At 38.8% G+C, this 12,907-nt stretch overlaps 1 protein-coding gene across 1 annotated transcript in view; it reads right to left on the minus strand.

Moving 5' to 3' along the window:
- LOC114651644 (sideroflexin-5-like) overlaps positions 1-12,907 on the minus strand; it is a 226,115-nt gene that overhangs the window by 62,006 nt on the left and 151,202 nt on the right. Inside the window, exon 13 of the mRNA XM_028801474.2 lies at positions 4,553-4,670. Coding sequence (XP_028657307.2) covers positions 4,553-4,670 — 118 coding nt within the window. The remainder of the gene's footprint in view (positions 1-4,552; positions 4,671-12,907) is intronic.

A 12,907-nucleotide genomic window follows, 5' to 3' on the forward strand; every position in this document is an offset into this window, starting at 1 on the left:
TTTAATAAATGCTATTGTTGACCGACTGTAACCAAGTGCTCTGCCAATGACTGATGGAGGTTTCACTTCTCTCTGACCTTTTTATTCTTTCTACTTTATTTTCAATGGTGATGGTTTTTCTCTTCTTTACTGTATCACCAGCACTTGCATCAGATTTGTGTTTCAGAGACATTCTTGAAGGGTGAATACAAAAGGTTAAGATGAGCTCTTCTGCACAGTACTGTACACGTTATCACAGCAGGAAGGCACCAGTCATCAACACGTCTGATGTACTGACAAGAGACAACTTCCTGCTATGTGCGTAACAGTACAAGCAGGCTTGCTATTGAGAATGAATCGAGGCGGCGAGGGGCGGTTCATCACCAGCCCACCTCATACTCACCTCCATTACAGTATGCTGTAGAACGAACACGGTGCGGCCAAAGGCGAGTAGTGAATCGCCCAACCCCAGTTCAACAGGCAGCCATCCGAGGCACACTACAATGCTACCCTCGCTGCCCCGTTCAGCCACAACCGAGTCACCACTTGCAGCATTACCAGCCGTGTGTGCTGGGCAGGCAGTGAAATGCCTCCTCCACTCCATCCAGCCTGCGTCTAGGCAGGAGCAGTAGGTGCGGCGGCATAGTGGGCGGGCAGCGAACCATCGTCCTACACACGAGCGATACCTGTGGCCTCGGTGACTATGGACCACGGGTCACTGCTTGCTGCCAGGAGCCGCCCGAGGGATACTACACTGTGCGAGCAGCAAAATCGCCCCCCTCCAGCCACCGCTTGCAGCATCCCCAGGCCAATGATGACGGGGCAGCAGTTACTGCGTCGCAGCTGCGTCCTCGTTCGTAAGTCATAGGTCGGATGTCTGTAACCTGGGGACTACCTGTATAATGCTGGGTATTACAGACGGGATCGCCCAGAGCCGTATCCAGCTGGGTGTAAACCTCAGATCATTTCTTAGTTATTAAGCACGTATAGAAGGAATCAAGAGCAATCCAGTGTATAAATTATAATGAAGAAGACAGACCATCCCCGGCTCATAGATCATCACGGTGCAAAGAAATGTCCATAGGGCACGTCCAGTGTGCCACAGAAAGATTTGGTTGTCCCCGAGGCTGCAAACCCAGTCAAGGCAAAGTCCATAAAAGTAAATCCAAATCAATACAGTTCGGGTCAATTGCATCCATGAACTATACATACAATAAAAGAAGGTGAACAATTGCAAAAGGTTTAAGTTTAACGTGAATTTTAACCAAAAGTGTTGATAACAGGGAGGAGCGGCAGCAACATGCGTGCGCCAGTGTCCCCTCCACTGTCCACATCTCATCTCTCATTAGAAATACAGAGTAACCAAAGGTCAACAACTTTGACTAAATATGACCATCAATGGCTACTGAGAATAAACAGAATCTGCAGCATACATTTTACTTATACAGCACCTTCCTTATACTAAAAAGCACTAAAAATATGCACCACAAATATAAATGTAATATAATTGTAGGCAGCAGTGAAGATTAATGACTTTCAGTAAGTTGCTGTGTTCTGTATTTAATAAGTTTTGCACTCATATAAATAGTCTGCTTATATATTTCTTGTTTCTGATTATCACTATTGTCACCATGTTACAGTAATCACCTTCATTTTTTATCATTATAGTGCTGCATTAATTCATGAGAAAACATATTTTGGGTTTTACCGGGAGAAAGATACAGAAAAATGTTTTTGTTTTACAGGCACTTCTAAAAAAAGAGACACAAAATTCCCAATTAGACCCTGATTGGATTATTATATCAAAACAATATTATCCTAAAGTTACAGAAAGTGTTACGATACCGTGGCATGTTGAGACCCCACAACTGCTAGACTCTGGGTACACTGGAATGCACTCCTGCATTTCTGCACAGTCCTACAACATCTGAAGAAGACAACAGAAGGAGCACCAAGAGCAGCTGAGCTGAATGCTGCTTTCATTTCTGTAGCCTTTTATCTCAGGTCTCCTAACAGAGACAGTTCAGAATTTGCCAAACTGCATTGCTTTTAAGTACAAGCTCAGTATAAACTTATTATTTGTGGTGGTGTTGTTGTGGTTTTTTTTTTTTTTACTATTATGGCTTTGACATGGCACTTTAAGTGAACAAGCTTTCTACAGCACAATTCCCAGCAATGAACCTGGTCCATTCGAGAACTTACTGCTCCCTGTTGGACAATAATTGAATCAAGTACAAAATATAATGTTAATAGTACACAACTCATTATCACATTAACAAAGACACACATTTTTTTTTTATTTTGTTGCAATTCTTTCGTGTGCTTGAGGGGGATTGTTATTTTTTGTTATATTTCTACATTTCTGATTTTGAAATCAGAATATAATCATATCTGATCTTCACCAAGTTCCAAATTTAACCCAAGGTTACTTTATTTACAAAACAGAAAAATATCCCAACATGACAGATAAAATCTAGATGAAATTTCATCATGCAACAGGACAATGATCCTAAGCACAATAGTAATAACTGACTGAATAAATTAAAACAAAGGGATCAATGTTTTCGAAAGGTATCACATCCTAGTGAGCTGAATGACTTCCAGCCTGTTGCTCTGACATCACATGTGATGAAGACCATGGAGAGGCTGCTGCTTCACCACCTGAGACCACAGGTTCAACACGCCCTCGACCCTCTGCAGTTTGCATATCAGGAGAAGGTGGGAGCGGAGGATGCCATCATCTATATGCTACACCGATCCCTCTCCCACTTGGACAGAGGCAGTGGTGCTGTAAGAATTATGTTTCTAGACTTCTCTAGCGCCTTCAACACAATCCAACTGCTCCTTAGGGACAAGCTGACAGAGATGGGAGTAGATTCATACCTAGTGGCATGGATCATGGACTATCTTAAAGACAGACCTCAGTATGTGCGCCTTGGGAACTGCACGTCTGACATTGTGGTCAGCAACACAGGAGCGCCACAAGGGACTGTACTTTCTCCGGTCCTGTTCAGCCTATATACATCGGACTTCCAATACAACTTGGAGTCCTGCCACGTGCAAAAGTTTGCTGATGACACTGCTATCGTGGGCTGCATCAGGAGTGGGCAGGAGGAGGAGTATAGGAACCTAATGAATGAGTTTGTTAAATGGTGCGACTCAAACCACCTATACCTGAACACCAGCAAAACCAAGGAACTGGTCGTGGATTTTAGGAGGCCCAGACCCCTCATGGACCCTGTGATCATCAGAGGTGACTGTGTACAGATGGCGCAGACCTATAAATACCTGGGAGTGCAGCTGGATGATAAATTAGAGTGGACTGCCAATACTGATGCTCTGTGTAAGAAAGGACAGAGCCGGTTATACTTCCTTAGAAGGCTGGCGTCCTTCAACATCTGCAATAAGATGCTGCAGATGTTCTATCAGACAGTTGTGGCGAGTGCCCTCTTCTACGAAGTGGTGTGCTGGGGAGGCAGCATCAAGAAGAAAGACGCCTCATGCCTGGACAAACTGGTGAGGAAGGCAGGCTCTATTGTAGGCATGGAGCTGGACAGTTTGACATCTGTGGCAGAGCGACGAGCGCTCAGCAGGCTCCTATCAATTATGGAAAATCCACTGCATCCACTAAACAGTATCATCTCCAGACAGAAGAGCAGCTTCAGCGACAGACTGCTGTCACTGTCCTGCTCCACTGATAGACTGAGAAGATTGTTTCTCCCCCAAACTATGTGACTCTTCAATTCCACCCGGGGGGGTAAACATTAACATACAAAGATATTGTCTGTTTTTTACCTGCATTATTATCAATCTTTAATATTGTTTTTTGTATCAGTAAGGTGCTGCTGGAGTATGTAACTTTCCCCTTGGGATTAATAAAGTATGTATGTATGTATGTATGTATGTATGTATGTATGTATGTATGTATGTATGTATGTATGTATGTATGTATCTATCTATCTATCTATCTATCTAATTTGCTAGTATGCTCCTAAAAGAGAGTACCGGCTAGCTTAAGGTAATGTCCAGGTACTGAGTGTGAGAGGCCAACAGTGCATGTAAGCTATGGAAATCACTGACTTCTGTCATTCACAAGATAATAGAGAGGGGTCTGTAAAGGCTAGTGAGAGTGGACAGCAGAAGGAAAAAAGTTAGAAGAAAGAAATGACATAAAATCACACTTATTTAACTGTTACATAGCTCTGAAGTTTACATCAGCAATAAAGAAGCATAATGAAGCTCTTGAACACTGTGCTATAAACAGCATGCCTTATTTAACTTATATACTGTATACTCTTAGTGTACCTAGGAGTGACTGCCAGTAGAATTATGAACACATTAAAGTGCAAAGTATGTATCCTCTTTTGCAGGTTACTTGAAGTTTTGTTTGAAGACTTAGTGTATACCACTAACAAAAATCCCTTACTAATAATAAAGTTCCTCACAAGAGGAAATGCTTGCATTTTATGAGAGCAGGTTATATGTGATATGTTAGGGAATGTAACATGAGGAGGAAGACAATGAAAAGCAGATTCTAATGCAAAAGTGACCATTACATAGTCTACTTCCATACCTCTGACATCTGAGGGAAGAGGCTGATGGCAAGAGGCAGAGCAAGTCCAAAGGCTGCAAGGCATACAAGGCTGTGGACAGGGAGGACCAGACTCCTTTGGGTCTGAAGCAGCGGCAGCCTAAAGAAAAAGTACAAGAATGTGAGAACCTTAAATTCCATTAGGCATTTTTCCATTTTCATCATCCATGTTAAAGTATCACACAAGCAAAAATCACGTATAGAACATACTGTGACCTGGGTTCAGTTTTTTTGTAATGCTGGGTGGTGATTTTAGAAATTTTAGCTTGCAGTTAATTAATCATGAATCAATTTCTTTGATATATGAAATGAATAATTTTTGCAGTCAGGAGATATAGAAAGCAATGGCCACCCTTTTACTGTACAAATACACTCAACTGAGCAAATTATCAGAAACACTAAACAAATGCTGGGCAGAACCTACTTTTGCTTTCAATACAGCCTCAATTCTTCATCACAGGAATGCCACAAGATGTTGGAAACATTCTTTTGAGATTCTAGTCCATGTTGACATTATTGCATCATGCCATTCCTGCAGATCTTTCAGTTGCACATTCATGATGCAAATGTCCCTTCGTACTACATCCCAAAGCTGTTCTGTTAGATTCAGAAACGTTGACTGGGAATGCCACTGAATAACACTTAACTCACTGTCATGTTCATTAAACCAGTTTGAGATGGCTTTTGCTTTGTGACATGGTGTAATATCATGCTGGAAGTAGCCATTAGAAAAAGGGTAAATTGTGGCCACGATGGAATGTACATAGTCAGCAACAATACCAAAATAGGATGTGGCATTCAAGTGATGATTGATTGGCATTAGCAGGCCCAAAGTGTGTCAAAAAATATACCCCACAAAATTACACCACCACTAGTCTGGACTGTTGACACAAGGCTCGATGGGTGCATGGATTCATGCTGTTGAAGCCAAATTCTGAACTTACAATGTATACACCTCAGCTAAAAATCAAGATTCAGCAGACCAGTCTATGTTTTCCCAGTCTTTAACTGTCCAGTTTTGATGAGACTGTGGCCATTAGAGCCTCAGTTTTCTGTTCTTGGCTGACTGACGTGGTCTTCTCCTGCTGTAACCCATCATACTCACTGTAACCCATCATACTCAAGGTTTCATGTGTTGAGCATTCTGATATGCAGTTATACAGAGTTATCTGAGTTACCGTAATCTTTCTGTCAGCTTGAACCAGTCTGGCTGTTCTACTCTGAACATTCTCATCAACAATGCATTTCCATCTGCAAAACTGTTGCCCGTTGGACACCTTTTGTTTTTCACACTATTCTGAGTAACCTCTAGAGACTGCTGTGTGTAAAAATCGCAGGAGATCACGTTTAACGTTTTTTTCCCTCTCACATTCTGGTGTTTGATTTTAATATCAACTGAAGATGTTAACCTATATTTGCATACTTCTATGCATTACGCTTGTGCCACAAGATTGACTGATTAGAGACCGTTATTGTACACATAAACCAGGGTACAGGTGCTTGTAATAACTTTGTCAGTGAGAGCATATGAATGAAGAAACTTTACCTTCTATTCTTTTTTGTAAAATCCAGCAGTTCTCAACCATTTTACAAAATGTTCACATTTCAGCCTCAGGAATAGCAGCAGCCCTTAAATTGTTCCCACTGACAAACATTACTGCAAGCCCCTGCTCTAGGTTATGGGATGGGATGAAGTAAAGCCTTAGAAAGGAGACTGATCTACAGTAAATTGTATGTACTTGATGATAATCATTTTGGTAAAATCCAGTATTTTGATTAATTAAAGCATGAAGAGAAGAATAAAAGCAAGAATGCATGATTCAAAACTAAAGAAAAAACAAACAAAAAAAAAGTACAAGTGCTTTTTAAATCCAAGGACAACAACAAACATTTTTGACTAGGCAATTTCTTTATTAGCATGCTCTTCAATATATACTGCAAACTCTTAACAAGGTTTTCTGAAAATGAAATACTGACAAATCTATACTAAACAGGAAAGAAAAACAAACACTAAAGAGCCTACTTAAACAGACATGGAAAACTGACAAAACTAGACAAATATCTGTAAAATGCTATTTACTATAGGAAAGTGCAAAGTGCTACATGAAAGAATAAGAAACGTTAATTATAAATATAAAATGGGTGATGCTGACCTAAAGGAAATAACTTGTTTGTGGAATCTTAAACCAGCTTTATGCAAATCTTAAAGCGAAAAGTGAAAATTGATCCAGTAAAATTCCTATGGGTGGAAAATAAGGGGAAGTACATTTAACATAGAGGCCAATAAGCACAAAAACTGCTGTGTGAATCTGCAACCAACTACTTGGTCATTTAGTGAATACAGAAACCTTGGCAGTATTTATAAATTATCTGGATGAAATATATAGCACTTTGCCTATGTTGCTTATAGGAGGGATGAGTGCTGCTGACCTCACCTGGGGATATACTATAGTCAGCAGTGGAAGGAACATTTCGAGGACCTCCAAAATCCTACTGAAATATATTCCTTTGACGAAGCAGAGTCAGGGGACTTGGAAGAGGACTCACCCATCACTGCAGCGGAGGTTGCTGAGTAGTTAAAAAATACTCCTCAGTAGAGGGGCTCCGGTGGCGGGTGATATTCACTCTCAGTTTGTTAAGGCTCTGGATGTTGTTGGGCTGTCTTGGCTTACATGCAATGACGCTTTGTGTGGAGGTTAGGAACAAAGTGCCTCTGGACTGGCCAACTGGGCTAGTGGTTCCCATCTTTAAGAAAGTGGACCAGAGGGTATGTTCCAACTTAACTGGATCAGATTCCTCAGCCTTACAAGGATTCTGAATAGTTCATGAAAGTATGCCTAACCCGTGTACATGTGTTTTGTGGACTTGGAACAGTCACATAACTGCACACGTCGCAGGTGTTTTATGGGGAGTGCTTCAGTAGTATTGGGTACTGGGTCTCGTGTTATGGGCTATTCGGTCTCTTTAGAACTAGAGTGAAAGCTTGATTCATATTGTTGGCAGTGAGTCAGACTTGTTCCTGGTGAATGTGGGACTCCACTAGGTCTGCACTTTTTCACCAATTCTGTTCATAATTTTTATGGACAGAACGTCTAGGCATTCAAGGAGTGAGGGTGTACAGTTCAGCATTGGGACAATCTAAGTATTAAGTAAGCAAACAAGTTTGGCAGAATAAATGATCTTTTATTAAATTATGCTTTAATAATCTCATTTTCAGAAAACCTGACATATAAAAGCATTATTTGATGTATATACAAAAATAAAGAACATACTTAATTTTGTAAAATATAGATTATATTAAAAGACACTGCTTCTACCTATGTAAGGAATTTAAGCAGTTAACATCCCATCATGCTTAAGGGCATGCATAAAAATCCTGGGCAGACACAGCTGATCATTATGTAGCGTTTCATAGCCTGAAAACAAGATCTCAGTGGTTGGCTGATAGCTAAGCTGACAAACGCTGCACAATTTACAAGTTTCACTATGAACAGAGGATAAGGTGATATTGTCATGGAAATTGTAGGGAAAGATATTGGCATTTCTAACTAACTGTAGATGAAAGTGCAAATTGTTTGACCATGATGTCTATAAACTGGAAAGAAGCTCCAAATCATCTGACTGCAAATGCCAATCTGAAGTAGGAGCAGGAAATTTCTCTAAGAACAATCCACCAAGACCTTCAAATCAAACACAATATGATCAAGTTGCAGATTATATGTCCTATCAAACAATTAAAAAAATTCCTTTGATCAGACAAAACATCTTTAACTCACTCTAAACAAGTGCATGAGTACGTGAAGTGTCTCCCATCAAAGTATACAGACTCAAATGCTTGCTTCCTAAAATAAAGTGTTCTGATTGTACTGCTATTCCCACATCAAGTAACAAATTCTAAGCTGTTGTCACTGATCAGGTTGATCCTATAACAATGGATACTAGAATGGACCGAAGAAGATAACAATGGTTTAATCAAAATACTATAGCTACAGTATCTCACTCAGTAGAATTCAACCCAACTAAATGCTAAAAGGATTTTTTCCAAAAAAAACCCGTGACAACTCTCTTCACCACCATTAAAAAACAACTGATGAAATATCCCATGGAAGAATGGTAACACATCTATCCAAAACTGTTAAAGTCTTTAGAATCTTTACCAAGATGTGGAGAAGCTATTTTGGTAGCTTGTAGAAGTCCAAAGCTCAATGAAGACAATTGATATAGGTGCCTATATAATTTTGCCCATAACCTCTATTTCTCTATAAATTTTGCTATATTTTCCTAAACTTATTTGTGCAAATTGAACTACTTCTTATAGATTAATTTAATATTCATAGAGGAACAAGCATGAATGTCCCATAATTTTCCCTGCATAAAAGGAGCCATTATTTGATCTGTCTTTTCTGCAGTGAACATCATTAGTGTATATCTTCTGCAATTATTATTTTTCACCTATATATTCACACTAAAAATAGGTAAAACCAGGAGAAGTGAGGACAGGCACCTAAAGCATTACCAAAGTGTATAAAATATATAGGCAGAGGAGCAACAGTATTAATGAAGAGTGTCTCAAGACAGCACAATCTTCACAGTACAGCACATGCACTACCTATATGCAGTTAAGTCCATTTTAAGTATTTGGACAGTGACACAATTTTCATAATTTTGGCTCTGTACACCACCACAATGAATTTGAAATAAAGCAATCATTATGTGATTCAAGTATAGACTTTCAGCTTTAAGGGGTTTACCAATAATATGGCATGAACCATTTAGGCCATTTTTCTGCAAAGCTCCACCCCCCTGTACTTTTGAGCACCTAATAATGGGAGGCTAGGCAGAAGAATGGCTGTCATTCCTAAACTACTCATATGATATTTTTGATAAATCAATTAAAGCTGAAAGTCTGTACTTCAACCACATAATCCACCCATCCATTATCCAACCCGCTATATCCAAACTACAGGGTCACGGGGGTCTGCTGGAGCCAATCCCAGCCAACACAGGGTGCAAGGCAGGACACAAACCCTGGGCAGGGCGCCAGCCCACCTTGGTCAATCACATAATAACTGCTGTATTTCAAATCCATTCTGGTGGCATACAGAGCCAAAATTGTGTCACCGTCCAAATGGACCTAACTTTAATAAGCAATCCACTATTATAATATATACTCATTTTTCACATCTGAGATATAATGTGGGTATTTTATACATATGCTGTTTATGACAACACAGGAATCTCCAAGGAGAACATGAATGCAATTGTCCAGTGAGTCATGATTGATTGTTGTTTTGCACTGATTTAACCATTTTTAATTAATATATATTTCCTTTTTGTTTTGTTGGGTAGCCACTTGCTACTATAGAGGTGGCAATGTGAGTTGGCAGGTGATGTCATGGTGGCCATTTTTACCACCTATAAAAATGCCTGAAACAAAAGAGTGTAACTTTATCTATAAACTTAACAGAAACACAGTCCTGCATGCAAAGTGAATTGATTTCTTTTTATTTTTCTGTGCAGCTGAGTGGTGACAACAATGCAATCATATTGTGGAATTTTTAAGAAAAAGTAATACAGTCATAGAAAAAGGGCTGTGATGCCTCTATTGTAAAAACCTCCACAAGTAGGCCCAGACCTTCAAAAACCTGCCCAGAAATGGCCTTACGTCAGGCTGCCATCACCCAACTACTACTTGCAGACTTTGGCCTGTCTGGGTCCAGAATGAGAAGCTGGCTATAGAAGTTCAAAAGGATTCTAAACATTCAAAACATAAACAAACAGAATATTCCTAAAAAGGCCACCCAAGGCAAACAAATCCAAATTTATAAAGCAAGAGCAAAACTGAAGAATAAATCAAAGCAATAATCAGAAACCACTCCTATAATTTTCAATGAAACTCCACTGAATCATTTTTGTTTACCTGAATATAACGGTGAAGGGTGGTCTCAGCAGAAGTGATGACAAGATGGCCTGATCTCCTGGGGTTTCACTCACATAACACAAGGAACATATTTTTAACATAGAGAAAATGCACAGTAGCACTATTCCAAGTCCAGAAAACATTTCATACAAACATCATATTACTTTTTGGAGTACATACTACATATGTTTATACATTGCTGAATGTTGTATTGCTAATCCACTGTTTGACTGGAACCTTGTGGGACTACAGTCTACCTTTAATTTTATATTGTAGAATTATTTCTTGTAATATTTTAAGAATGTTTAGAGAACATATTGAATTATTCAGAAATAACCAGTTTTGTTTTTTCTCTCCCCCATTCTTTATAGTGGCCATATCTTCTGGTAGCTGAATTTTTCCAATATTTAAAAATTTAATTTATGTTCATGAATTACACTTTTGGGAGAACACAGTACAAAATATACTGATATTATTTAGAATATATTCCTATACATTTAAATGATTTAATAGATATATGTTTCTTTATTTAAAAGCAGAAGGAGCTCCATGACTGTCTCACTGTGTAACCCTGAGCAAGTCACTTAACATTTCTGGGCATTATGTTAGCTGACCAATCTGACCATGTCCTAAATATGTAAAAGTCCATCTAGAACACTTTGTTTGTAAAGTCTAGTTAGATTGCTCTGATAGTACAGCTGTAATTATATAAAACACATTTAAAAAATTTTAAAATTATGTCTGAACTTGAAATGCATTTTGGATTGGATGTTTTGTGTAATCTATTTTAATATTGCATGCTGAATTTTGCAATTGAGACAAATACACTTACATTTTATTTTCAATAGTTACCTTAAAAATGGCAAAATGTGTCTTACTTGGAATTGCATCATTTTTCTCACCACACCTACAGTATCTATTTTTGCATTTTTAGCTTGTATAGCAACAATTATTAAGTAACTCATTTTAATTATTAACAACTCTAGCAGGTCAGGATTTATGTTCTAAGCCATCTACTAAGTACATCAGGTAACTGGATTTGCTGTTAAATGAAACACAGTTCTCTATTTTAATACATTTTTGTTTACCATGGTGTAGGAGAGTGGTGATGTGGTAGAATTTCACTTACTCTCCACACATGAAAATATTGCTTCTACTGATTTCAGCTTACTTTCAATACTTGGTAAAGCAAGAGTTTACAGAGTTCAGAATGATACTCATGAGTCCATGGTATGGGGCATATAGAAACACCGAAAGCCAGTCTGCTACTGAACAGTATCCCATTCAAAATGCAAAACCAACAGGGAGCACCAGGCTGGATTTCAGTGGCTTATAATACGCTAAATAAGAGAACAAAATGTGAAAATGACCCCCTCTCTTTCTTTGTTTTTATAATTGTATTCCCAAAATGGTGGCCTTCATGAGCTGACCAGGCAGCTGCCCAATTTAAGTTAAAAACTGGCACAGCTTGTAGGTGAGAGCACTCAGTGTGACTTGAACCAGACTTTGTTCTAAATGCCGCTGCTCTCACCACCTAATTAGAAGGACTTATGCCGTGATTAAGAAGCTAATTAACACTCTGGGTGTAACATGTTAATTGGAAGCCACTTTTGAAAAAACAAAAGTTAAGCTTAGCCTGGCTCATTATACTTATGAGAAGGGATATCATTGTCAATTTTAGGGGTTCTGTTGGATTTTAAAGCAGGCATTAAACTGTCTTTTTAGCTTTGCTGCAAAAAGGTTGGAATTGTGACCTTTCAAAAGGGACTCTGTGAGCTCAAGTTCCCTTTGTGTATCCCTATCCCCACAGCTAAAATGTCACACAGTTCAGAGTTATCATTCAGCTCTACAATATATTAGCACAATGAAGACAATACAGCCATGAACATCTTATTGTTCATGTATTATCAAACTCCATAAAACCATTTCCACCAGCTCTCATTTTTAAACTATTTGAAGGGGGATATCAAGATATACAACACCAATTCTGAAAAAGTTGGGACGCTGCATAAAATGCAAATAAGAACAGAATGTAATGATTAGCAAATCTCTTAAACCCATATTTTATTCACAATAGAACGAATATATCAATTGTTTAAACTGAGAAAACGTACCATTTTAAGAAAAGAACAAGGTAATTTTGAATTTGATGGCAGCAACACGTCTCAAAAAAGTTTCTGACGGTGTTTCTGGATCAAGTTTATATGTGGCTTCTTCTTTGCATGATAGATCTTTAACCTGCATTTGTAGATGGCACTGAGGACTGTGTTCACAGACAGTGATTCTGGGAGTGTTCTTGAGCCCATGCAGTGATTTCCATAATAGAATCTTGCCTGTTTGTAATGTTAGTGCCGACTTAGGGCCTGAAGATCACGATCACCCAATATTGATTTTCAGGCTTGTGCACAGCGATTTCT

Source organism: Erpetoichthys calabaricus, chromosome 5 (assembly GCF_900747795.2).
Source record: "Erpetoichthys calabaricus chromosome 5, fErpCal1.3, whole genome shotgun sequence".
Taxonomy (NCBI): domain Eukaryota; kingdom Metazoa; phylum Chordata; class Cladistia; order Polypteriformes; family Polypteridae; genus Erpetoichthys; species Erpetoichthys calabaricus.